The 27,554-nt window shown below is 32.5% G+C and overlaps 1 protein-coding gene across 3 annotated transcripts in view; it reads left to right on the top strand.

Annotated features, from left to right (window-relative positions):
- Positions 1–27,118, top strand: part of LOC6045464 — a 39,635-nt gene extending 12,517 nt beyond the window's left edge. For all 3 annotated transcript variants that reach the window (XM_038263937.1, XM_038263936.1, XM_038263938.1), the window contains exons 3-9: positions 8,944–9,075; positions 14,001–14,176; positions 19,273–19,456; positions 19,877–19,919; positions 19,981–21,085; positions 26,288–26,536; positions 26,604–27,118. In XM_038263937.1, the coding sequence (XP_038119865.1) occupies positions 8,964–9,075; positions 14,001–14,176; positions 19,273–19,456; positions 19,877–19,919; positions 19,981–21,085; positions 26,288–26,536; positions 26,604–26,738 (2,004 nt within the window). In that variant the 5' untranslated portion in view covers positions 8,944–8,963 and the 3' untranslated portion in view covers positions 26,739–27,118. The remainder of the gene's footprint in view (positions 1–8,943; positions 9,076–14,000; positions 14,177–19,272; positions 19,457–19,876; positions 19,920–19,980; positions 21,086–26,287; positions 26,537–26,603) is intronic.
- Positions 27,119–27,554: the final 436 nt, after the last annotated feature.

The raw sequence follows: 27,554 nt of genomic DNA, 5'->3' as shown, positions 1-27,554 counted from the left end.
TCCCTTATCAACAGCATGTATGAATGCGTTGAAAAGCTAAAACATCAAGATCATTAAAACTAGATCTGAAGCAAAAAGGTAACAGTCATTGGCCACCAACGGCGCCCGCCATGTCAGTTTGTAGATCTCGAGGGAACTGGACGGGAATGTTAGTTAGCACAGGCTGCTACCAAGGGTGGGTTCTATACGATATCCACACCCCGCGTGTGCCGGAAAACTACTTCTACTTGGGATTTTGTTAGTAGGGAAGGGTAATGGTCAGGATTCATCATAGAAGATGATGATGTGACCCAAATAATCGTATATTTTTATTAGATAGTTTATATATTATTCTCAAGGCAAATTTGATTTCCGTTAAGATATGTGACTCCAAAAATGCTCCAAAATTACATATTTGATTGTGTGTAATCGGCCAATATGACGTCATTTGGAAACTATAACACTATAACGTTATGTATCAGGTAACCGACAAAAATAATTCAACTGATTTGGGGTCGTTAAACTGACATTTGACTGAAAAAAAAGATTTTTGTTTTTTTTTTTGTAATTCCAATTTACAAAGTCTCTATAGAAGTCTCGGATAATCAAATGTGTCAAATATATCAAATGAAACAGTTGTCAAAGGAAAACTACTAATAAATTTCGAAATTTATTGACTTTGTTTTAGAATACGCTACATTTTTCCACAAAACTACACAAATTCTTGAAAAATAGTGTTGTTTTCAGGTTTTGTTTTTGTATTTGTAATTAAATTTATTACAAAATTACAAGGGCCTTTGCAAATATTATTCAAAGTGGATATCATGACTTTTAAATTTCATTATTTTAACTTTTTAAAACATTTTAAATTTGTATTTTTTAGTATTTGCAACATGGGCAAACATTTCGAAAACTTTTATTTTGCTCTTCACAAAACGACGTTTTTCCGAAAAAAAATCCTCCAATTTCCAGTTTCTGTGAAATTGGCGTAAAATCTCAGACATTTCATTAATTTTAAAACACAATTTTTCACAAACTAATTATCTTTGAAAAATACCTAAATTTATTTTTTTTTTGCAAAACGTGTTATGTGAATGGAAAATTCGATGACGTTTCGAGAGCCATTGTACACAGTAAAAAAAATCATGTTAATATTACACCAGGGAAGGGGTACATTTAAAAAATAAATTACATCTGAAATTGTGTAATTTTACAACTTTTTTGGTGCAATGTCACTTTTTCAGTTTAAATTGAGGCAAAATTACATAAAAGAGGTAATATTCAACCTTCTAAAATAGCACCTTCCAAGTTAACACAATTTTTTACTGTGTATTTTTTCAGTCATACTGATATTTTTAGCAAAACCACGTATTTCCAGTAAAACAAACTAAACTGTTCAATTTTTGCAGCATGATTGTCAAATGATTGCAAATGTTAGAGGTGTTCTGAAAGTATTAGTTTGTTTTTTTCTTCAAATAAGCTAAAATTACACAAAATTAATTGTTTTTGAAAAAATTAACTCAAATTTTCAGTTTTGTAAAATAGTGATTGCAAATTCCTCAGAAATCTCGAAAATTATTGATTTGCTTTTTAAAATCACGAATATCAAACTAAATTCACAAAATTAGATGTTTTTGTGAAAAAAAAGTTTAAAATATTTTTATTTAAAAAATACGTTTTTGAAAAAATACACAAATTTTTAAGGTATTTTTTTAAAAAATATAAGATTATTTGACAAACAAAATCAAAATATTAAATTTGCGAACTAACCCATTGAGCAAAAACCGATTTTTTTTATTATTTTCGAAAAAAACTGTATTTTTAAAAAGCTTGTGGTAATTTTTTTATATTTTTATAATCTTGTTTATTTTTTTAATTCTTTAAACAAAATAATAACCTTCGAAACGTCTGAGAAATAAGTGATCATTTGAAACCCAATTGACAGAAAAATTAAATATTTTGAAACAAATATTTCAAATGAGTTTAAATCGTATAAATCGCTCAGAATGCATTTCCAGTTATGTTCATGAATAGACATTTTTTATCGAAAAGCTCTTGTTTTTTTCAAAAATAGTCGTCAAATTATTGCAAATTGTAAAATGCAAAACAGCAAATACATACAAACGATTGCAAATTTCGTAAACATTCTAAAAGTCATTGTATTTTATTTTTATTTTTTTAAAACCCAAATTTTCCGAATTAGCAAAATGCGTGCATGATTTTGAAAACGTTGCAAAAGTCAGTGATGCAGTCCATACATTGACATTTTTATTGAAATTTGAAAATTAAGATAATTTGATTTAATTTTTTGAGTGTCCATTTATTTCCACTTCATTTATACAATTTTGAATTTTACATTTATACTATCGAATAATTTTCATTGTGAAAAAAATGTTTTTCTTGGCGTTTTCCATTTTTCAACTGAAAACACTTTTGTAACTATTGATCCTGTTCCAATGTTTAGAAGTGAAACCTTTGTAAATGTTTTTTGATCTTCAAAATAAACATATGTATCTATTGACTTTAAAAGTCTTTACAGGCAAAGACTCTTTTTCTCAAATTCAAAAAAATAATTAACCGAAAAATTTCAATATTGACCGATAACGATCACCTTCTCAAGATACTAGGTACATGATACTTTTTACATTTAACACTGATTTTAAATCTTTAAAAACAAGCTAAATGGATCATGATTTTTTTTTCTGTTTCTATGAAAGACTAAATTAGCTCATTTAAAGTTCGCAAGAAACTCAGTTCAATGGCACCACCCAAGTCGCTCTTACAAGCCTACCCGGGGACATTTCCGACACAAACTAGGCAACTTCAGTTCCGAGATCCTCCCACGCCGTTTCCTTGCCTTTATTGCTCACGAGAGCTGGGGGCGATCGCGCTGCTCTTGGTCGTAGAAATAACAGGTTGAACGGATACATATTGGCCATGATGTCACACCGACCAACGACGGGCTTGGAAATGCAATTATTGGTGACGTAATTGAATTAGCATTTGGACACCCCGAAGTTTATTGACCATATGGTGCGAAAAGTATTGGTAAATTGCGTGTAATGGTGGTTTGCAAATTGAACTTGACATTTTTGGGGGGTACTTTGAAATAATTAGACGTCTAACCCTAGTTGGGAGGTTGTCCCATTATTGGCGATCACGATTCTTTTTTCGACGGTGATGATTAGGGTTAGTGAAATTTCACGATTTCGCGGACAGCGTGAAATCCGCGAAATTTGGCTTTTTCCGCGAAATCCCGTGAAATATTATGTTTGTGTGAAAATGTAACGATTTTTCTCAAAATAATTTATCAAACTCGAAAGGAATAAAAATAATCTTATGAACTACTGTAGCATTGAGCGAGTGAATACCTTGGTTTAATTACTAATATAGGGTTAGTGATTTTTGACGATTTCGTGGACGGCGTGAAATTCTTGAAATTTATCAATTTTCTCAAATCATTTATTTTAAATAACAACTTAATAAATATTTCATCCACAAAGACTATTTAAGTAAATTTTTTTAGTTTTCCATTAAAAAGCTTGAGTATATATGTATGTCAAGCTGATATAAACCATTTGAAGAAATGCTCAGATTTTTATGTTTTTTTGGAAACTAACTAAATTTAGTAATATTTTCATTCGCCGTTTTAAAAATTTTACTGCTATTTTATTTGAAAGGTATAGTTTTGAAAGAAATTAAAAGAATCAAGCTTTGTTTTATTCAAAATAAAATGAAGAGTATTTTTATTTTTGGAATCACATTTTAAAAACACATCAATTATTTTTTTTAGGCCTGTTTAATTTTAACGATATTTGTTTATTTGGGTGGATAATTCCCGTGAAAGTTAAAAAATACTACTTTTTTTGTGTGTGTGAGAAAGTGAGAAATCACTAAGAATAAAAATTTCGATTTTGTTAAAAATTATATTATTTTTGCAAATTGATTTTAATTTAGTTTTTGAAAAGTGAGCTAAAACTCTTCAAAAATATGTTTAATGGGCTGAATGTCGCAAAAAATTCAATTTATTTTACTCATTTTGACTGGACAAGATTGTTAAATCTTGCTTTGATATGAAATTCATTCAAATGTAAAAAGATATAACAGAAGCAAATTTGCGAAAACATTTTAGCATTATTAGACGAATATTAAAAGAGCAGTTCAGTAAATGAGAATACGCGTGCCCTACGTATATATATAAAAAAATATATATATGGAGCCCATCCATAAACCAGGAGGATTTTTTTTTGGAAAATTGGGAGAATTTTTTTTGTGTCGCATTCAAATTTAGTGTTTTTTTTTAGTTTATTGAAGAATTATATATCATGAAGCATAAAAAAAGTTTCTGTGATTTAAACATAGGATTTACAGAATTAATTTGAAAATTTTTAAGTTCCACGAAATTTGCGTGAAATTTGGTGTTTTTAAATTGAGGTCCCCGTGAAATTTGCAATTTTTGAGCGTGAAAAATCACTAAGCCTAGTGATGATCTCCGAAATAGGCCTGTAGGTCACGCATATGGCCCTCACTTGAACTCCAAATAGGGTTTGAAATGATGAATTGATGTTTATACATCTTACCACTTCAAGAACTTGATACAGGGCAGATCGAGGGGCAGATCAGAACTGCTGCTGTCTACTCAAACATGAAATTTAATCCTTTTTCACACAGAAATGCATCAACCCATAAATCACGTCCGATTGGATCCGGCGCACATGTGTGTTGTGCACGCAACAGTGCAGGTAAACTGCGAGGGATTAATTTAATTCAAGCCGATGATTTCATAACACCTTGCCCTCCTGTTATTTATATCCACGAGAGTATACAACAGTACAGTCTGTGAGCGGGTGACCAGGGCATGTAATAAACGAGAAATGCCCACGCTTTTTCTTGAAAGCTGGGTTTGCCTTCGAATTTGTCTCGGTTTGTTGTTTGGTAGGGTAATTTGGCAACTACGACGCTGAAAAACTGTTGTACCTAACATTTTAAAACCTTTGCAACATAACCTACCAACTCAATGCAATATGTTCCCTCAATTCATACAAGCTTCAACATGTGTAACTCGCTAGAAATGCAAATCATCCCCAGTCATCGCGCCATCATAAAGCACCCATCGTTATCTGACTGATTTATCGTCATGTGCTCGCGATCAATCCCAATAGTGCTCAATTTTCTCCCACATTTCGCCAATTTATTTATCATCTTTTCGTTTTTGGAATTCTTAACGACCGATTTAAGCTGGTCGACTGCCAAATTGGCAGAAGTGCTCCGCCACCAACAGTTCAGTTAAAGATTCGATTTATATTCCAGCACCAACAGTGGCTGAATGCCATTTAAAGGCATCTTCCGTAGCGTTCGAAACATCAGTCAGTCAGTAGTGCGAACGATAAACCGGTGAGCATTTCCTTGTTTCCAGCTCTTACCTGTACGTTGATCTCCAAACCGGACAGCCCGTACGAAACAGCTTGCTGTGTCGACCACCTTTTCGACGATTCGTACGTGGTTGATGGGTTGTGCCGAGAAGAGCAAACCGAGGCTTGGTGTGTCACCGGGAAAATAAATATAAGCTTCACGAGAGGAGCTTTGGCAGTACTGTGGAGTGACGTGACTTTGAATCGTAAAAATCAAAATATTAAAAATATCAAAAATTTCAAAATATTATAAATCAATTCATTCAGATTGAGCTAATTTTTTACTATTTTAAACATATTTTGAAATGTCTAAAATTAGAATTTGTTTTCAAATATGTAACAATTTATCCCACTTCAAATGGTAGTTTGATTTCTAAAATTCTTAAAATATATTGTTAGAAAATTTAAAAAAATACTACGATAATTTTTTAACATTGAGATTTGAATTCAAAATGTGAACGATTTGAAAAATAGGGCTAATCCATAAAGAACTGTACAATTTCATCCTTACCGCACGAAAACATCAAACAAAAAAAAAACGGGGAATTTCGCATTATGTAGAAAAAAGTTGATTTAAACTATTTTTCCTAACAATCTTCATCATAACCAACAACTTTAAATGATCAGAAAACCCTTTCCCGAGATAAAGATTTTCCAAGTAAAAAACATGAGTTGTAGCCAGTGTTGCAAATGAGTGATAGAAAAGCTATCAATTGATTACCTCTGCACCAAAAACATCCGAGAGTATAGCGACCGTCACCATAGCTTGTGAGATCTCTTCTTGTTTCGCGTTCTCTCTCTATCACTCCTTTTCTTTTCCTCGACTCTGCGTTCTCACCGCTGAGTCTCTCAATCTCTCCGAAAACTGCAATGTGAGAACGCGAGATGGCGATTAGGAGCCGACCACGCATGACGTGGAAGCGGGAATGAGAGAGAAAAGGAAAATGTCAATCGCGAGTGGGTAAACACGAAAACGTATTCGGCTATGTTCGGCGCTGAGAGTTTCAGTTGTATTTGAGGCACGATTATTCAGGCGGGATAATTGTAGTTGCTGAGAGCTGATATTTTGATATTTTAACAACCCTGGTTGTAGCCATCATTCTTTAAGGTAAGGTTTGTTACCTTACTAACTTGCACAACTAAAATTCTGACCAAAAGGATGTGCGACAAAAGGTCAAATGTCTTAAAGTCGAAAGGACAAATAGTCAAAAGTGACTAAAATATCAAATGTTGTCAATTTTCTCACTCTTTCAAACATGAGCAGTTCTTTTTTTTTTTTTTTTTTTCTTTTAACCAAAATTTTTGTAATTAAAAGACGCAACTTTTGATACCCAGACATGTAGAGGTCATCGCTGAAATTTTGAAGATATCGCAGTTTTAGTGAAAAAAGTTGATTTTTTGCCAATTTCGTCATTCTCCGGTTTTTGCGCGCGGCGCGTCAAAAAACACGGATTTTATTTTCAAAAAATCATATCTCGGAATCCTGTTAATGAACTCCTCCCATTTTTTAGTATGTTATGTAAAAATGTCCGGGGAATCCGATAAAAATATTTCCAGACATAGGCTCTTTGGTCCAGACACCGCCAAAACGGCATTTTAAAGTTTCATACGCCCTTTTCATATGTTAGGCTAGATTTTTGAAACTTCTTACTATTTTTCTTTGAAAGGCCAACTTATCACCTTTCATTTGCGTATAAGACAATTGAAATCGGTTAAAATGGCAAGGAGTTATGATTTTTCAAAAAAAGTGGTTTTTGCGAAAATCGACGAAAATGGTCATTTTTCAGACCACCCTAACACGGCGTAGGTCACCCTAATGGCCAAACAAAAAAATACGGGTCTAATTATTTCGGCCAGGGAACCCCCAGAAAAATTTTGAGCCCGATCCGAGCACTTTTGTTTTTTTCCATGCTGTTTTCGTGGGGAATTGCTGTATATATATATATATATATATATATATATATATATATATATATATATATATATATATATATATATATATATATATATATATATATATATTTTTTTTTTTTTTTTTTTTTTTTGGATATCAGATCATAATCGTCAAGAAGTTTGAATATTCTGGAGCCTCACTATTCACTATTTTTTAAGCAGCATTAAAGAAGTAATATACTTATAAAAATTACAGTTTTAAACCTGATTTATATCTTAAAACCAACTTTGTCCAAAATACTTAAGTTCCGAAATTCACCCCTAATCACGGTACCTACTACAAAAAAAGTGCGAAAACAACGTCGAAGCACGCCGCCGCCGCATTGTATTTGGTCAATGTTTGTTCCGTTACCTTGACAGTGACTCTGACTCGAAGCCTTTGGAATCGGCGGGATTCGCTATATATGGCCATCCAACATCGGCTCACGGTCAACGTCACCATTCGACTGAACGGCCGCATGGACCTGCCAGCATGGTGAGCTTTGAAACGTTGATACTTTGTTTGCGCGAAAGCTTCAAGATTAACAAGCCACATCCGAAGAGTTGGTCAGTGCTGATGGTGGTGCAGTCTGACCTTGTGCATTCATGAGGTGATTGCACTGTCAAGTCCGGAAGTTGACTCCGGTTGGATTCAGCTGAAACGCCGGATTATGGGATTTTACGGCGATGTCGCGTCACCGGATGAGAATCACATAAAAGGGTGATTCAGGTTGTCACTTGGGAGATTTACTTCCAACTTGGGTGCCTTTTAAGGAAACATTGTACTTGTTCTGTGACAAGGGTTTGGTTGACGGAGTACAGAAACAGATCTAAGATTAAAACTTTAACATATTTTGACTAGTTTGACAATTAAATAAATTTATACTAAAATTTCAATTCTTCGTTGAAAAAATCGTTCGTTTTTGCTTTAGAAACAGTATCACAAATGTAGGTCATCATCATTAAACGTTGATCAGGAAAAAAGAGTCCCATGTTGTTACATTTCTCCACCAGTCAATGGGTCTGACCGCGGTCCAAGATGATCTCATTGATTGGCCTGGAGCATGTAGGCAATTAGAGTGATGATCTACACGCGGCAAGCAATCCACACACGTTACGAGCCATAATCATTTATAATACTCTCCGCTTGATGAATGATCATTAGCATTGTAAAGTTGGAGAGATCATTTCCGTTAATTAAAATTCTGAAGAAAAAACAGGCTGTCTTTTGTAATATTGACATGCAAAAACAGTTGAAAATTGCTAATTTTCTTCAAACCCATAGAAAACCGATTTTCAACACCCACGAGCATGCAAAACAACTCTTCAGTTACACAAATCCAAATAAACATTTCAAATTATCATCGAATAGCTGCGCTTTCCTGCTGTTTTGGATCAGTTTACGACCCCATGTGTATGTTCTTAAAACCATGAGTTGGCAAAACTTTGACCACAGTCTCGTCTCATCTTAAATTCAGAAGAAATTCAAACCACTCAGCTCCACCCACTTAATCGTTGTCACGAGGATCCCCCGAAGCGGTGTTTACCCAATTGTGAACGTGTTTTTCGTGTAGATTTTTAACCTTGTTTCCTTTATTGTTTTTTCGCGTTTAATTTGCAGATCCCCACCAGGCGGAAATCATGACAACCACTCGAGAACGGCGGGAAGAGTATCACAACGTGGTCCGTACACTGAGCCCCTCGCGGCCCCTCTCGCCGGGAACACACGCGAACCAGTTTGACAGCAATTTGGGTAAGAGTGTTGAAAAGTAGTTTTGAAACTGTAAATTATTCAAGAATGGCTCTTTTAAAAGTGTTTCTTATAATCTTTAGCATTCCAATTTCAACGAATTGATAACAATTGCGTTCCGAAATTAAGTTTAAAATTCTGATTTTTTTCAAATACAACTAGAAAAATTATTTGATGTGATATCACAATAAAGAATGTCAACGTTGCGTTGGAAATAGGAATTGGAAATGGAAAAAAAAACTTTTAAAACTCATAAATCCAAATTTTAATTCAATTGAATTTGTTAAAATTTTAAAACAAAATGATAAAAGTTTAACTGAAAAGCATTACTAAAAGCCCAAATTAGTGAGAGTTGTGCTTGTTTATAAAGCAATTCCAGCTCAAATCAGGAATTTTTCTGGTACATTTGTACCCGACCTTCTCCAATTTCAATGAAACTTTGTAGACATGTTATCCTAGGCCTTTATAAGCCATTTTTGTGTATATGGAGCCAACAGTACTCGAAAATAACATTTGAGAAGGGAGTAAGGTATTTAAATATTTTTGTATCTTGTAATTTTTTTTTCAGTTGGATGTAAGGGCTTACAGATATTAGCTTAATTACATTGCTTTTTTTATAGATTTTTTTTCAGTGTGGTAGAAACCAGGATAGTAAATTTGCTTACGTAAATATAAACACGATATTAATCAAAAAGCTGTCAAAGGCAAACTTATGTAAAATTGGACGAGCTTTCCGGTAAAAATATTTACGAGACTGAAAAACTATGTCTGTCATATAGAAATTGCCAAAAACCACAAAAAAAACCCGTTTTTTCAACATTATTATTTTTAAAACCGCTGTATCTTCCCAAGGATTGGACATAGGACAATGGTCAATATGGAGACTTTTATGTAAAATTGTCTGGAGAATCGATTCCCACTACCGGTTTTTAAAAATTTTGACGTTTAGACCACTTTTCAAAAAACAGTTTTAGTAAATGATTTTTGTATTTTTTTAGGAGAGACATACCATCCTGCATTTTTTGTCAGTCTTTTGGTAACATTTTAGGCTATTTCCTCAAAAAATTTGAACGAAAAAAATCGTGACATCACCTTTAAATTTAAGTTTTAGACTTAAAAATCAAAAAAACCTGTATTTTTGTTTCAGTGTATTTTTTTTTTCAGAAAGCCCGTCCAATTTCCTACAAGTTTGTCTTTAACCACTTTTTGATACGACGCAACGGCTTTGAGATACAGTAATTTTTAAATTACAAAATACAAAAATATTTAAATACCTTACTCCCTTCTCAAATGTTATTTTCGAGTACTGTTGGCTCCATATAGACAAAAATGGCTTATATAGGCCTAGGATAACATGTCTACAAAGTTTCATTGAAATCGGAGAGGGTCGGGTACAAAAGTACCAGAAAAAATCCTGATTTGAGCTGGAATTGCTCTATATGTGTTTGTTAAATCAAGTTCAACTTAAATTTTGATTTAACTTACCTCAAAGTTGTACACAAATAATAATTATTTTTTTTGTAATTTTAGTGACAAAATATTCTGAATTTGTGGGAAAAAAATTCCTACAAAATTTGAGACTTTTATGACACAAAAAAAACAATTTCAAACTTCTTAAGATTCTAGAAACTTAAAAAAAATATCTGAATTCTAACATTTGCTGCGGGAAATGCATGAAAAAATACAATAAAATGTGTCAATAAAGTTTATATATTTTCTGTATTGTTTGCCCTTCGATTTGTCAGGTCATTCCAAAATAAAAGGAAAGGTTCTATCCCATTCTCCAGAATTCCATTTCCAGAATCCCATTCTCCAGTCTGACCCATATTCCTGAATGAACCATTTCCCAGAAATATTAATTGTTGGTGTTTTAGAAAAGATGGGTAAATTTTTACGAGAATTATGAATTTATGAAGATTTACTAACCCAATGGTTTTTGATTTGATTTGTTTTAAGATTTGAAAATTTTAAAGGTTGAAAAAAATAAGATTCGAAGATTTGAAGATTTCAAGATTTAAAGATTTAAAGATTTAAAGATTTAAAGATTTAAAGATTTAAAGATTTAAAGATTTAAAGATTTAAAGATTTAAAGATTTAAAGATTTAAAGATTTAAAGATTTAAAGATTTAAAGATTTAAAGATTTAAAGATTTAAAGATTTAAAGATTTAAAGATTTAAAGATTTAAAGATTTAAAGATTTAAAGATTTAAAGATTTAAAGATTTAAAGATTTAAAGATTTAAAGATTTAAAGATATAAAGATTTAAAGATTTAAAGATTTAAAGATTTAAAGATTTAAAGATTTAAAGATTTAAAGATTTGAAGATTTGAAGATTTGAAGATTTGAAGATTTGAAGATTTGAAGATTTGAAGTTTTGAAGATTTGAAGATTTAAAGATTTGAAGATTTGAAGATTTGAAGATTTGAAGATTTGAAGATTTGAAGATTTGAAGATTTGAAGATTTGAAGATTTGAAGATTTGATGATTTGAAGATTTGAAGATTTGAAGATTTGAAGTTTTGAAGATTTGAAGATTTAAAGATTTGAAGATTTGAAGATTTGAAGATTTGAAGATTTGAAGATTTGAAGATTTGAAGATTTGAAGATTTGAAGATTTGAAGATTTGAAGATTTGAAGATTTGAAGATTTGAAGATTTGAAGATTTGAAGATTTGAAGATTTGAAGATTTGAAGATTTGAAGATTTGAAGATTTGAAGATTTGAAGATTTGAAGATTTGAAGATTTGAAGATTTGAAGATTTGAAGATTTGAAGTTTTGAAGATTTGAAGATTTGAAGATTTGAAGATTTGAAGATTTGAAGATTTGAAGATTTGAAGATTTGAAGATTTGAAGATTTGAAGATTTGAAGATTTGAAGATTTGAAGATTTGAAGATTTGAAGATTTGAAGATTTGAAGATTTGAAGATTTGAAGATTTGAAGATTTGAAGATTTGAAGATTTGAAGATTTGAAGATTTGAAGATTTGATGATTTGAAGATTTGAAGATTTGAAGATTTGAAGTTTTGAAGATTTGAAGATTTAAAGATTTGAAGATTTGAAGTTTTGAAGATTTGAAGATTTGAAGATTTGAAGATTTGAAGATTTGAAGATTTGAAGATTTGAAGATTTGAAGATTTGAAGATTTGAAGATTTGAAGATTTGAAGATTTAAAGATTTGAAGATTTGAAGATTTGAAGATTTGAAGATTTGAAGATTTGAAGATTTGAAGATTTGAAGATTTGAAGATTTGAAGATTTGAAGATTTGAAGATTTGAAGATTTGAAGATTTGAAGATTTGAAGATTTGAAGATTTGAAGATTTGAAGATTTGAAGATTTGAAGATTTGAAGATTTGAAGATTTGAAGATTTGAAGATTTGAAGATTTGAAGATTTGAAGATTTGAAGATTTGAAGATTTGAAGATTTAAAGATTCAAAGATTTAAAAATCTAAAAATTTAAAGACATAAAGATTTGAAGATTTAAAGATTAATGATTTAAAGATTTGAAGATTTAAAGATTTGAAGATTTGAAGATTTGAAGATTTGAAGATTTGAAGATTTGAAGATTTGAAGATTTGAAGATTTGAAGATTTGAAGATTTAAAGATTTAAAGATTAAAAGATTTAAAAATCTAAAAATTTAAAGACTTAAAGATTTAAAGATTTGAAGATTTGAAGATTTGAAGATTTGAAGATTTGAAGATTTGAAGATTTTAAGATTTTAGGATTAAAAGATTTAAAAATCTAAAAATTTAAATATTTGAAAATGTTGATATTTGGGTTTGATGATTAGAAGATTTGATGATTTGAAAATTTGGAGTTTTAAATATTAGAAGACTTGAAGAACTGAAAATTTCAAGATTTGAAGATATTCAAAAGAAATGTAAATCCAGAGCGAAGAGAAATACTCTTTGTCAAATCTCCATGAATTTCATTATTCTCTCAAAAAAATCTTTCGTGCCCATTTCAGTTTTCAAAAGTATAACTTTTCAGTCCTTATATCAAAAACTATTTCCTTTTGATTCTGTTATTTTTGGCAGAGGAAAAAGGCTGTTCCGTCTTTCGAAAATGTCAACAAAAGTAAATAGTTTTACAAGAGAATGGAAAAAAATATTACATTCAACACAAATTTTGAGTATTTTTTTTCTTAAACATCATATTTTTGTCAACAATGTGGCACAGATTAATCAAATCTGATAGTTTTGTATCATTGTTATAATATAACTTTTTTCAGTGCTTCTGTAGTCAAAATATGAAATAATAATTTAAAAAAACTAAACCTCAAATTTAATCCAAACAAAACTTAAAATTGACCTTTTAAATTGTAAAAATAAGAAGAGTATTTCCATTTCAAGAAACCTGACAATTCAACAAGGAAACTGTACCAACCACCTACACGTCCATCACCTATCTAAATCATAACTCACCATCTCCATACACAAAACCATCATCCGTCAGGCAATCATCGGACATGCTTTCATTTTCATTAACTATGAAGGGACTTTCTTGTCGAACAGCAGCAGAGAGAAAGCATGAAAGAATCCATTCAGTACAGAACCACTCTCCTCCACAACCACCATGAATGGGTTGGATTGTTCGAGTTTACCGGGGCATTACGACTCATTCCGGGGGCAAAATTTCCCTTTCCCCTCCCGGGGGCGTCCTCAACTTCTCATCTTCTTTATGATGGCGAGTAGGGCGTGGGGTGGAAAAACAGATCGTTTCTCATTTACTCCTTCCTGGTTTTTTTGTTCTGTTTTTTCCCCTCGATTCTTTTTTCCTGAAAACACTGAATGAATGGATGCAAGGCCGGAACAGTTTGCACAGTTCCTGGCCAACTTGCAATTTTCCGCCCCAAAAAGCAGCAGCCCACAACTCTCATTTAGTAACAAAAAAACTCAATTCAAAAATGTTCCCCCCATCTGTTGCAGATAACCTGCTGGAGGATCTCCAGGCCAGCGTGTCCCGTCCCGGCAGCTCATTAGGCCAACCCATCCACCACGGGGGTGGCGGAACGTACTCGTCGACCCGTGAAGTGCAGTACCTCCAGCCGGCCAATGTCACCACGGTGGCCCGGGAGCGGTCCCTCAGCCCGAACCTGCAAACGGTAAGCTTAATGTTTTTTGTCTATTTTCACATTGGACATGACTTTGTTGATATTAAACAGGGATTTAACCGCAAAAGTCTGTTTTCCAACGATTCTTGTCCCCATTCAGGACTATTTAAATAATTCTACTAAAAACTAAATTGACAAAACTGACAAATTTTTACAAAATTGACAAAATTGACAAAATTGACAAAATTGACAAAATTGACAAAATTGACAAAATTGACAAAATTGACAAAATTGACAAAATTGACAAAATTGACAAAATTGACAAAATTGACAAAATTGACAAAATTGACAAAATTGACAAAATTGACAAAATTGACAAAATTGACAAAATTGACAAAATTGACAAAATTGACAAAATTGACAAAATTGACAAAATTGACAAAATTGACAAAATTGACAAAATTGACAAAATTGACAAAATTGACAAAATTGACAAAATTGACAAAATTGACAAAATTGACAAAATTGACAAAATTGACAAAATTGACAAAATTGACAAAATTGACAAAATTGACAAAATTGACAAAATTGACAAAATTGACAAAATTGACAAAATTGACAAAATTGACAAAATTGACAAAATTGACAAAATTGACAAAATTGACAAAATTGACAAAATTTACAAAATTGACAAAATTGACAAAATTGACAAAATTGACAAAATTGACAAAATTGACAAAATTGACAAAATTGACAAAATTGACAAAATTGACAAAATTGACAAAAATGACAAAAATGACAAAATTGACAAAATTGACAAAATTGACAAAATTGACAAAATTGACAAAATTGACAAAATTGACAAAATTGACAAAATTGACAAAATTGACAAAATTGACAAAATTGACAAAATTGACAAAATTGACAAAATTTACAAAATTGACAAAATTGACAAAATTGACAAAATTGACAAAATTGACAAAAATGACAAAATTGACAAAATTGACAAAATTGACAAAATTGACAAAATTGACAAAATTGACAAAATTGACAAAATTGACAAAATTGACAAAATTGACAAAATTGACAAAATTGACAAAATTGACAAAATTGACAAAATTGACAAAATTGACAAAATTGACAAAATTGACAAAATTGACAAAATTGACAAAATTGACAAAATTGACAAAATTGACAAAATTGACTAAATTGACAAAATTGACAAAATTGACAAAATTGACAAAATTGACAAAATTGACAAAATTGACAAAATTGACAAAATTGACAAAATTGACAAAATTGACAAAATTGACAAAATTGACAAAATTGACAAAATTGACAAAATTGACAAAATTGACAAAATTGACAAAATTGACAAAATTGACAAAATTGACAAAATTGACAAAATTGACAAAAATGACAAAAATGACAAAATTGACAAAATTGACAAAATTGACAAAATTGACAAAATTGACAAAATTGACAAAATTGACAAAATTGACAAAATTGACAAAATTGACAAAATTGACAAAATTGACAAAATTGACAAAATTGACAAAATTGACTAAATTGACTAAATTGACTAAATTGACTAAATTGACAAAAATGACAAAATTGACAAAATTGACAAAATTGACAAAATTGACAAAATTGACAAAATTGACAAAATTGACAAAATTGACAAAATTGACAAAATTGATAAAATTTACGAAATTGACAAAGTTGACAGAGTTGACAAAGTTGACAAAGTTGCAAAGTTGACAAAGTTGACAAAGTTGACAAAGTTGACAAAGTTGACAAAGTTGACAAAGTTGACAAAGTTGACAAAGTTGACAAAGTTGACAATGTTGACAAAGTTTACAAAATTTACAAAATTTACAAAATTTACAAAATTTACAAAATTTACAAAATTTACAAAATTTACAAAATTTACAAAATTTACAAAATTTACAAAATTTACAAAATTTACAAAATTTACAAAATTTACAAAATTTACAAAATTTACAAAATTTACAAAATTTACAAAATTTACAAAATTTACAAAATTTACAAAATTTACAAAATTTACAAAATTTACAAAATTTACAAAATTTACAAAATTTACAAAATTTACAAAATTTACAAAATTTACAAAATTTACAAAATTTACAAAATTTACAACATTTACAAAATTTACAAAATTTACAAAATTTACAAAATTTACAAAATTTACAAAATTTACAAAATTTACAAAATTGACAAAATTGTCAAAATTTACAAAATTTACAAAATTTACAAAATTTACAAAATTTACAAAATTTACAAAATTGACAAAATTGACAAAATTGACAAAATTGACAAAATTGACAAAATTGACAAAATTGACAAAATTGACAAAATTGACAAAATTGACAAAATTGACAAAAATGACAAAAATGACAAAATTGACAAAATTGACAAAATTGACAAAATTGACAAAATTGACAAAATTGACAAAATTGACAAAATTGACAAAATTGACAAAATTGACAAAATTGACAAAATTGACAAAATTGACAAAATTGACAAAATTGACAAAATTGACAAAATTGACAAAATTGACAAAATTGACAAAATTGACAAAATTGACAAAATTGACAAAATTGACAAAATTGACAAAATTGACAAAAATGACAAAAATGACAAAATTGACAAAATTGACAAAATTGACAAAATTGACAAAATTGACAAAATTGACAAAATTGACAAAATTGACAAAATTGACAAAATTGACAAAATTGACAAAATTGACAAAATTGACAAAATTGACAAAATTGACAAAATTGACAAAATTGACAAAATTGACAAAATTGACAAAATTGACAAAATTGACAAAATTGACAAAATTGACAAAATTGACAAAATTGACAAAATTGACAAAATTGACAAAATTGACAAAATTGACAAAATTGACAAAATTGACAAAATTGACAAAATTGACAAAAATGACAAAAATGACAAAATTGACAAAATTGACAAAATTGACAAAATTGACAAAATTGACAAAATTGACAAAATTGACAAAATTGACAAAATTGACAAAATTGACAAAATTGACAAAATTGACAAAATTGACAAAATTGACAAAATTGACAAAATTGACAAAATTGACAAAATTGACAAAATTGACAAAATTGACAAAATTGACAAAATTGACAAAATTGACAAAATTGACAAAATTGACAAAATTGACAAAATTGACAAAATTGACAAAATTGACAAAATTGACAAAATTGACAAAATTGACAAAATTGACAAAATTGACAAAATTGACAAAATTGACAAAATTGACAAAATTGACAAAATTGACAAAATTGACAAAATTGACAAAATTGACAAAATTGACAAAATTGACAAAATTGACAAAATGACAAAAATGACAAAATTGACAAAATTGACAAAATTGACAAAATTGACAAAATTGACAAAATTGACAAAATTGACAAAATTGACAAAATTGACAAAATTGACAAAATTGACAAAATTGACAAAATTGACAAAATTGACAAAATTGACAAAATTGACAAAATTGACAAAATTGACAAAATTGACAAAATTGACAAAATTGACAAAATTGACAAAATTGACAAAATTGACAAAATTGACAAAATTGACAAAATTGACAAAATTGACAAAATTGACAAAATTGACAAAATTGACAAAATTGACAAAATTGACAAAATTGACAAAATTGACAAAATTGACAAAATTGACAAAATTGACAAAATTGACAAAATTGACAAAATTGACAAAATTGACAAAATTGACAAAATTGACAAAATTGACAAAATTGACAAAATTGACAAAATTGACAAAAATGACAAAAATGACAAAATTGACAAAATTGACAAAATTGACAAAATTGACAAAATTGACAAAATTGACAAAATTGACAAAATTGACAAAATTGACAAAATTGACAAAATTGACAAAATTGACAAAATTGACAAAATTGACAAAATTGACTAAATTGACTAAATTGACTAAATTGACTAAATTGACTAAATTGACTAAATTGACAAAATTGACAAAATTGACAAAATTGACAAAATTGACAAAATTGACAAAATTGACAAAATTGACAAAATTGACAAAAATGACAAAATTGACAAAATTGACAAAATTGACAAAATTGACAAAATTGACAAAATTGACAAAATTGACAAAATTGACAAAATTGACAAAATTGACAAAATTGATAAAATTTACGAAATTGACAAAGTTGACAGAGTTGACAAAGTTGACAAAGTTGCAAAGTTGACAAAGTTGACAAAGTTGACAAAGTTGACAAAGTTGACAAAGTTGACAAAGTTGACAAAGTTGACAAAGTTGACAAAGTTGACAATGTTGACAAAGTTTACAAAATTTACAAAATTTACAAAATTTACAAAATTTACAAAATTTACAAAATTTACAAAATTTACAAAATTTACAAAATTTACAAAATTTACAAAATTTACAAAATTTACAAAATTTACAAAATTTACAAAATTTACAAAATTTACAAAATTTACAAAATTTACAAAATTTACAAAATTTACAAAATTTACAAAATTTACAAAATTTACAAAATTTACAAAATTTACAAAATTTACAAAATTTACAAAATTTACAAAATTTACAAAATTTACAAAATTTACAAAATTTACAAAATTTACAAAATTTACAACATTTACAAAATTTACAAAATTTACAAAATTTACAAAATTTACAAAATTTACAAAATTTACAAAATTGACAAAATTGTACAAAATTTACAAAATTTACAAAATTTACAAAATTTACAAAATTTACAAAATTTACAAAATTTACAAAATTTACAAAATTTACAAAATTGACAAAATTGTCAAAATTGACGAAATTTTAGGAACTGAACTGATGGCAGTAGATTATGAAGAAGCTTTTAAAAGTTAATTAAATTTCTCATCATCTTATATTCAATTCCCTTTAATTTCCCACCCAACTCTAATTATGTTCTCCCTTCTCATTTTCACCCTGTCATTACTGCGCGTTTGATGACTTGCTGGAACGAAACCACCCTGCGCGCCACCCACGGTGAACATCTGCATGCTGACCAACTCCAACCGGAACTCCCCGGACGAAATTGGACCCGACTTGAACAAAAGCAGCAGAACAGCAGCAAGGTGTACAAAACGGCCAAGTACGAGTACAAGAGCAGTAGCTCCGGTGGTGGTGGTGGCGGCGGCGCCGGCCCTTCGGAGGGGGTCAGCGAGGTCTACCAGCGGAACATTAATCAACTGGACACGCTGCTCAACGATCTGGAGCGGGAACGGGACTCGTCGCTGGATCGAAGTGAGTCACTTTAGTATGTAACAAGAATTATGTTTACAAAAAAATCATGGTGAAAAACTCTCGAGCATAAAACGAACAACAACTGCATGATCTTCAAAAAAAGAAGAGAAGGTGGCCAAAATTTCGGATGATTAATCATTGCGTTGAGGCGAGACGCGTGCTCACCGGGGATTGCCCCCAACAGCACCAGAAAGTGGTCCAATGTCAAGTCGAGGTTCTAAATTTAGACCGTCTAAACCAGCCGGTGTGAGAGCGTGTTGGTGAAAACTTGGCTGAAAATGACTGAGGCAAAAAGAAAAAAACGATGAGTTTTCCGACGCTAGATATCAGACAAATCGCGTCTACAGGTGGATGATTCATGCAAAAGTTTGAAGTCGAAGGGAAGACGCAAATTTTTATGCAACACATTTTTATTTTCAGGCCAACGCAGCCTCAACCGCAGTGGAATTGACTCCGGATTGATGTAAGCTTGTTATCTACAGATAAATTCCAACTGGGTTTTAACCTTATCAATACCCTTCCAGCGAACCCGGCACCAAAATCATCAAAACCACCACAACATACTCATCGGCCGGCGGTGCCAACAAACATCCCGTGTCGCGTGAACTCGTGTTCGATTCCCCAGGCAGTTACGAGATCCGTCAGTCCCGCTCGCGACAGCGAAGCCCTTCATACGAGAACGCCTCCACTACGGTCAACTCCAGCTCCACGAACATCTACGGCGGTATCAACAACCGCTCCCGGACGGTCACCCCAGTCCGGTCCGAACAGTATTACACCGAAACGCGCACGGTTTCCCCGAATTCGGAACTGGTCCCTCGAAATGTCCACTACAATGAGACGGTTTCTGTTGATTCGGCCCCAGCAGCTAAGGCACTGGCCAATATTCAGCTTTCAGATAATATTTTACCTCGTCCGAATACAAAGGTGACGACCACGGTGAGAACCTACACGTACGAACTCCCACCAGACAGCGAGCTGAACCAGTCCCTCTCCTACCGGAACGAATCTCTTCACCAAACATCCAACACGCTGCCGATTGCCTACCCCGAACGTGACCTTTCACCTACCCAGCATGTCAACCCAAGCCATAAGACCATCCTGGTCAAGAACGAAACCATCAACACGTCGAACAACGTCCAAGAGTACCCGGTACCAACCATCCTGGACCACCAACTACCCCCAAACACGGCCAAGTCAATCTACTACAAGAAAGACACCAAGCACTCAACCACAAACTACTATCCGGAACATCCGACCCACCCAGCAACCAACTTCCAAGCCATCGAACCACCACCACCAGGACCCAACACGTACATCTACCGCGAGGAGCGCACCAGCAACAACAACACCACAAACCGATACGGCTCACCGGTCCCAATCGTGGACTACCCCGATTCCCGTCACGGCACCTACCCCCGGGAACCGCAACAGATGCCGGCACCGCCCACGACCGTCACGTACAAGTACAGCTCGACCACCACGAACGCGACCCGGAACCTGTATCCGCCGCCGGAGGAACGGGAACCGCTGCTGCAGCCGTTCCCGACCGACGGGATGGTGCCGCAGAACGAGGTCGACGGAAGTCCGCCGAAGCGCGTCGAGGATCTGATGGCCACACTTGGGGAGGTAGGTGGAGCCTAGAGCGTTGCAAATAATGGTTTTTCTAAAGATTTTGACCTTCGAAGTTGATTTGGCTAGGTTATGCTTTTGAATTTTTAAACTGAAAAAAGAATTTAAACATTTTTTACAGACTCGGATACAACATTTTAACAATTATTACAATTTGTAAGATATTTCATCAAGGAAGATTTTACTATCAAATTAATTTAAAAAAGTTAATAATGTGAAAATTATTCTTATGACCATACGGAAATTACAGGCCAGTTTTGGAAACTTTGATTTTTGGGTCATATCATTCCTGAAAAGGTTAGTTAAAAATCATAACTTTACGCCATTTTAACCGATTTATCATTTGAAAAAGTCGTATGAAAACATAAAATACTGTTTTGAAGGTCTTGGGACCAAAGATCCTACGTTTGAAAAAATTTGGTTAAGTTTCGAAACGGGAAAATTAAGAGAATGGTGAAAAAACTACTTTGTTGCCTAAAACTGCAACAGCTAGGAAATTTTAGCGATGATCATTACTCTTTTGGGTACCAAGTTGCGTGTTTCAATTATATACAAATTTTGCATTTAAATATTCGAAAAATGTTATCTTGAGAAGGGATTTTCGGATCTGATTCTAATAAAGTTGATAAGATTTTCAAATTTAAAAAAATAGAAGCACTGAAAAAATCCAGGTTTATGAGTCTTATCACTAAAAATCAAAAACTAAAAAAAAATCTCAAGATACTCCAATGATAATCCCTGGACTGTACAGACAAAAATAAAACACAATTCTTCTAGTTTGTATAAGTTTGCATTTCTATGTTTAAGACAAAAAAATGCAACTTCGCTAGAGTTCATAATGGTGTCAAAATCTGATAATGAAGATACGTTTTTTTTAAACGGTAGTTTAAAATATCGATAATATTGTGAAACTTTTTTTAATCATTTTTGGTGCAAAATCGAATTAACAATAAGGAATAATTTTTATATTATTCATTTTTGATAAGGTGCACCGTTTTCAAGTCAAAGACAAGGCAAAGCGTCAATTTTTTTGTAATTTTCAAATGATTCAGTCTGGAAAACTATTCTGACAAAGTTTTAGTTTAAATACAATATTTTATGACCAAAATAATGTCCATGTCCATGTTGGTCAAACATGTAGGGGAAAGTGGGGCAAGTGTAACAAGCTAAGGAAATGCGCTTTATAACCCATTAAAAACGTTAAAAAATCTGTCGGATTCATTAGAATCATCTTATTCTAGGTCTTGACTGAGACTTTGATAGAACAAGTTTTAAAAAATTCAGTTTTTTATGTAAAAAATTGATTTTAAAATTTTTGATTTTTCGTACGTTCTACTCAACTAGTGGGGCAAGACGAACAACCCGTTGGGGCAAGAGGAACAATGCATGAAACAACATGCTAATTTACTAACAATTGAACTATTATCACTTAGATACATTAGATTAGGATGTATTTGAAACGTTTCTTTCATTCTTAGATTAAAAAATAATATTTTACTAAAAATTTGACCGTTTTTACGAAAAAAAAATATTACTTAGATGATAAATAGTAAATTTTCATGATATTATTATATCGTGTATGGACAATTTTTTAAACAATTGATTATCAGTTTTTAAGAACTTTTATGTATTTTTTCACAATAAAATATGTTGCTGCAGCAATTCGTATTTTTTTCCATACTAAAAATCCATATGGTACACTTGCCCCATCTAAACAAGATTTTTTAAAAGCTCTCTACAAAAATAACCAAAACATAAATCATACTTTATAATACGTGCAAGTCACTGGTAGGGACACTACTGATCTAGGAAAAATATCATTTTGATAAATTGAGCCTTAAAACGAACCCTAAGCCTTATTTTGTACTTTCCAGATATTATAAGGAAACAAAGGTTTTGAAAAAAACTTCATTCAATATTATGCCCCGTGGCGTTTACGTCGTTTTGGTGGTTATGTGGTAGTAGAATCAGCTAATTGCATTGTTAGCAACAATTCCTCATACTGGAAATAATCAAAATTGTAAAAATTACGGCCTTACTAGCGATTGTTCCTCTTGCCCCATATGGTCGTCTTGCCCCACCTTCCCCTACACTTCTAGCCATATTTACCGAAATAAAAAATAATGGGAGGACATTTACCGAATCATACCATTTTGGGCTATATGGGTATCAAACTTCTTGGTTTTTAGTACTCGTAATTAGAATGGCCATTTTGACAGTATTGGCCACAACCTGGAGTGGCCGGTGCCATCAGGGAGGTTGTCCCGGGAGGACATTTACCGAACCGTACGATTTTGGACAATATGGGTATCAAAATTCATGTTTTTCGATACTGGTTATGAAAAAGGCCATTTTGACAGTATTGGCCACAACCTCATAAGTTGGCCAACTGCGATCGTTTGACGTTTGATTGTTAATATTCGTTCTGTTTTTTTTTGTCCCGCCCGTGTGGATCAATCGGACCGCGCACTGGCTCCCAATCCAGAGGTTGCTGGTTCGAATCCCGCGGCGGGCGCTCTAAAATCCTTTGTGTAAATATGGGTATTCGGCGCCGTCGCTCCGTGCCATACTCTAGTACACTTAGGAGCCCAGGGCGGCGAAGTCCTTGTAGATTAAAAGGAAGACACTAGTGGTTGGTACTAGCAATGGTGGCCGACAGCTATAAAGTCAACTTCGTTTCGTCTGTTTTTTTTAAATGGAAATGGGTTGGGGGAAAATATTTCAATTAAATAAAACGCCAATCGTCAAATACTTTAAATTGGCACCAAAAGCAAGGAATGGAATATTTCAAGAAATAACTCTTTCGTGAATTTTTAGTTGGCCTCGAAAAGCGCCATTTTGTTGCATTGCAGCAGAAGTTGATTCTTGTGGCCATCTTCTCGAGCGTCCATCCAAGTAGGCCCTGTTTTTCTCCTTCGACGTCATTTTGGCAGCAAATTCACGCACACGCTGGCGTGTTTCTTCTTCTCGGAGCTCGCTCTTGATTTCCTCCAGTCGTTGATTTTTTTTCCGCTGCTGCTGCTGCTGCTGCTACGATGTTGTCGGTTCGAACGATGACGATGGAATGAAAATCGTTGGCAAAAATGCTGCTTTTTCGACTTCCCATTCCCACCAGTGCATCAAAAAGCGAATGACGTAGGAATGGGATAACTGGCGCAAAGGGGCGGGACATCCGTCTCCATTCTAAGCCAATATAACCCCGCTCCGTCAACCCTGGGAAATCATTCCATCGTTGGACGCCGAGGAGTAAACAACAACCTGGACCTGGAAGCAGATGGCCTGGAGGCCCAGAAGCAGTTGGCCGAAAAGCAGCTAGCCCGGAGCTAGGAGCAGACCAAGCGGAGGGGGTAAATTGGGTTATGGAAAGTTGGGCAAAATTTCCCTCAGGTTTTGAGTTAAATTTCAAAACTTATAACATATTTGGTTATAACTGCTGATTACTTAAAGTTAGAATATCACAAAAATAACGCAATCAATGATTGGATTATTTTAGATGTGCCATTGTTCGAGCATTTTGAATTTTCTCATAAGATCTGTTTGATAACAGTTTCTTGCCTTAGTTGCCTAAGTTGCCGATAGTCATGAATTTCTGAATACAAATTCAAATATTTTAACATGACTTGTTATTTAAATTACCTCCATTTTGTTGTTCGCAACTGCCTGGGGATACAGACGCTTAAAACGTAAATTTTGTGAAAAATACTTTTTTTTTTTTTGTTATATCTAGTTAGTTATCACTTTATAACTATAACTTTATCTTGGATTATGTTGATTCGATTTACGATGTTAACAATTAAAACTTTTGTGAGATTTTCTGCTCTTTTCTATTAAAATGATGTTGACCTTTTATATTTAGTCAAATTTAACATATGTGTAAAAAAAGTGTTTTACTGCCCCTGATCGCATAAATGTCCCATATGCATTTTCATCCCTTTTGAGTTATTGATGCAGTTTGGTTCAAAATCGTGCGCTTTTTCAAAAGAGCCTATAACATCCAGTACTTTGTTCTAGAAATCAGGAGGAAACCCATTTTTTTCGCGTAAACTTAACACGTAGCCTTACGTATGGGACAAACTTCAAATGCGTTTTTCTCAGCTTACTGTTTTTGCATATGGGACATTTATGCGAACATGGGCAGTTTAGCTCTATGAAAAAGTCCATACAAATCCATAAAATTTCGATATTTTTTTAAAGAACAGAAAATTTCACAATTGTTTAATTTTAACTTTAAAAACGGTAGGGCACGAAAGACGCGTTATTGTATGTGAAATTGAATGTATTTTTCGGTTATGCAATAACCAAGAGAGTTTTCTCCCAAATTTGAAGCAAAAAAAAACACATTATGTCGAATAGTCCAAAATATCGAAAATATCTTAAAATTTGTGAACATATTTTAATAACAATTTCTCGTTACTCCTCGAATCCAATCTAAATGAAATGGGTTTCATATTATGACAAAATTTATCTTCTTTAGAACAAGGTACAATTTGTACTTTTTCTGCAAATTTCATGTGTGAAATTGGCCCATTTCTATTATCGGCTTATCAGAACTTTGAACATGAATTGCAGCTTTTATAAAGTGTTTTTTACTTTTTCATAGTAATACATTTCTCAGATAAAAGTTAGTAAGCAACTCTACTTTGTTGATGTATCTGAAAATGTTTGAGTAGCGGCAAACTGCAAAAGTGACGATAATAGGTCGAAAAGCTTATTGTGATGAAAATGAATCGAGATTTCTTAAATGACTTTTTGATAACTGTTTTGAGCAAATAACTCAAAAAACGTGTTTTATTTAATGCTTTTTCCTATTTTTTTTTTAAATATATGAAAAAATAAACAGTCCAGACACAATTATCCAAAGTCCTTAGACAAATTTCATTCCGATCATTCGAATCATCACAAAACTCAAATTTGATGTTAGAAGTGAGGATTTAAAAAAAGATAATATTAAAAATTTCTAAGAATCCTTCAAAAAATCTAAACTTCTGATGATCGTGACTTCGGAAAGTCAAGTCTTGAATGCAATGAATTGTTGGAATTATATATTATAAGCACAAAATATGCTTTTTCCAAAATCCTTTGTTTAACTTTTTTTTCACAGTTTTTGCCTAGAGTACCTTAGCTTTGCTGCAAATCCTCTTTGGACTAGCTATGTTTGAATAATTTAAAATATTTAAAAAATATACTTCTAATTTCCAGAATGGCCAAGTCACCTACATCACGCAGCACCACACGCACAACACCAGCAACACCCATCACCACAACGGAAACGGTCCACGCAAGCACCGCGAGCCCTCGCCACCGGCCAAACTGGTCGAGGAACCTCTGGACAGCAAGGTCGTTCCGGTTGCCAACTCAAAGAACGTGGCCGGACCGCCCGTTTACTATCCCCCGGGACATGAAATGTTCGCCAAAAAGGAGAGCGAAGCCGCAGCTTGGCGGGCACAGGTAAGGAGTGGACGACGACTTCAGTGGCGGCGAGGTCAACGTTTAATAATTGTTTATCTCCCCCCAGGGTGAATACGCCAAGGCCAGCGGCAAGTACATGTACGAGGCGGAGAGCAAGTCCAAAACCACGTCCAAGTCCGGCGCGGCAGTGGTGCCAGTTTGTTTGCCCCTGTGCTGCGCCATGCCCTGCAGCATCATGTAGAATGGTTGCGGAAAATTTTGAAATCTTACTGACAAATTTTAACACCACAAGTGAACGAGCAAGTTAACACATTTTGCACAGAACCTTTCCCCCGCCTGGAGTGTAACAAGGACGACGAATTGATGTGCCATTAAGTTTTGTTTTTTGGTTGATAAGTAAAAGTGAAAATGTTGTGCCTAACAAATGCAATATGAGAGGAAGAAATTATGCAATAAAAAATGGTAAAATCAATTTGTGCAAACAAGCGAACAAAGAATAAAAACAAATTGACTAAAACAATCACTCTGTGCCAATTAACGATATTATATTACTTTTATGTTGTTATTGTATACAAAAATCTCTAATTCTTGATGCCAATAAAATCGCGATTCGAAACTAAATTATTTCAAATTGTACCGTCATCTAGGGCGAAACGGGACAGCTGTTCTAACCGTGTTAACTGAAGAATATGTTTGATAAGTTCTGGACATAGAACAACAAAAATAGTGTATCGTTTTCCAAATTTCAAGCTTTTAAAAGCGCACTCAAAACTGCTGTCCCCATTTAGACTGTAGTCCCGATTCGCCCCAGTTGACGGTATCTACTTTTTCTCAATCACAAAATTCCAACTAAATATGCAGCTAAGAGAAGAGGTGGGGAAAGCTTTTCGTCGGAGAGCAAACTTGCGTGCAAGTTACGTTCACTTTAATTGAGTAAACATTCAGGCGCAGCTGAGATGATTAAAGATGGAAGCGCATGGTATTTTATAACTGTATTTTGTATGTTGAATAAAACAATATTAAAGAGCATGGAGCATGGAGCATGAGAGACCACCCA

This window comes from Culex quinquefasciatus, chromosome 3, assembly GCF_015732765.1.
Source record: "Culex quinquefasciatus strain JHB chromosome 3, VPISU_Cqui_1.0_pri_paternal, whole genome shotgun sequence".
Classification (NCBI taxonomy): domain Eukaryota; kingdom Metazoa; phylum Arthropoda; class Insecta; order Diptera; family Culicidae; genus Culex; species Culex quinquefasciatus.
This window is presented reverse-complemented; position numbering and strand designations above follow the sequence as displayed.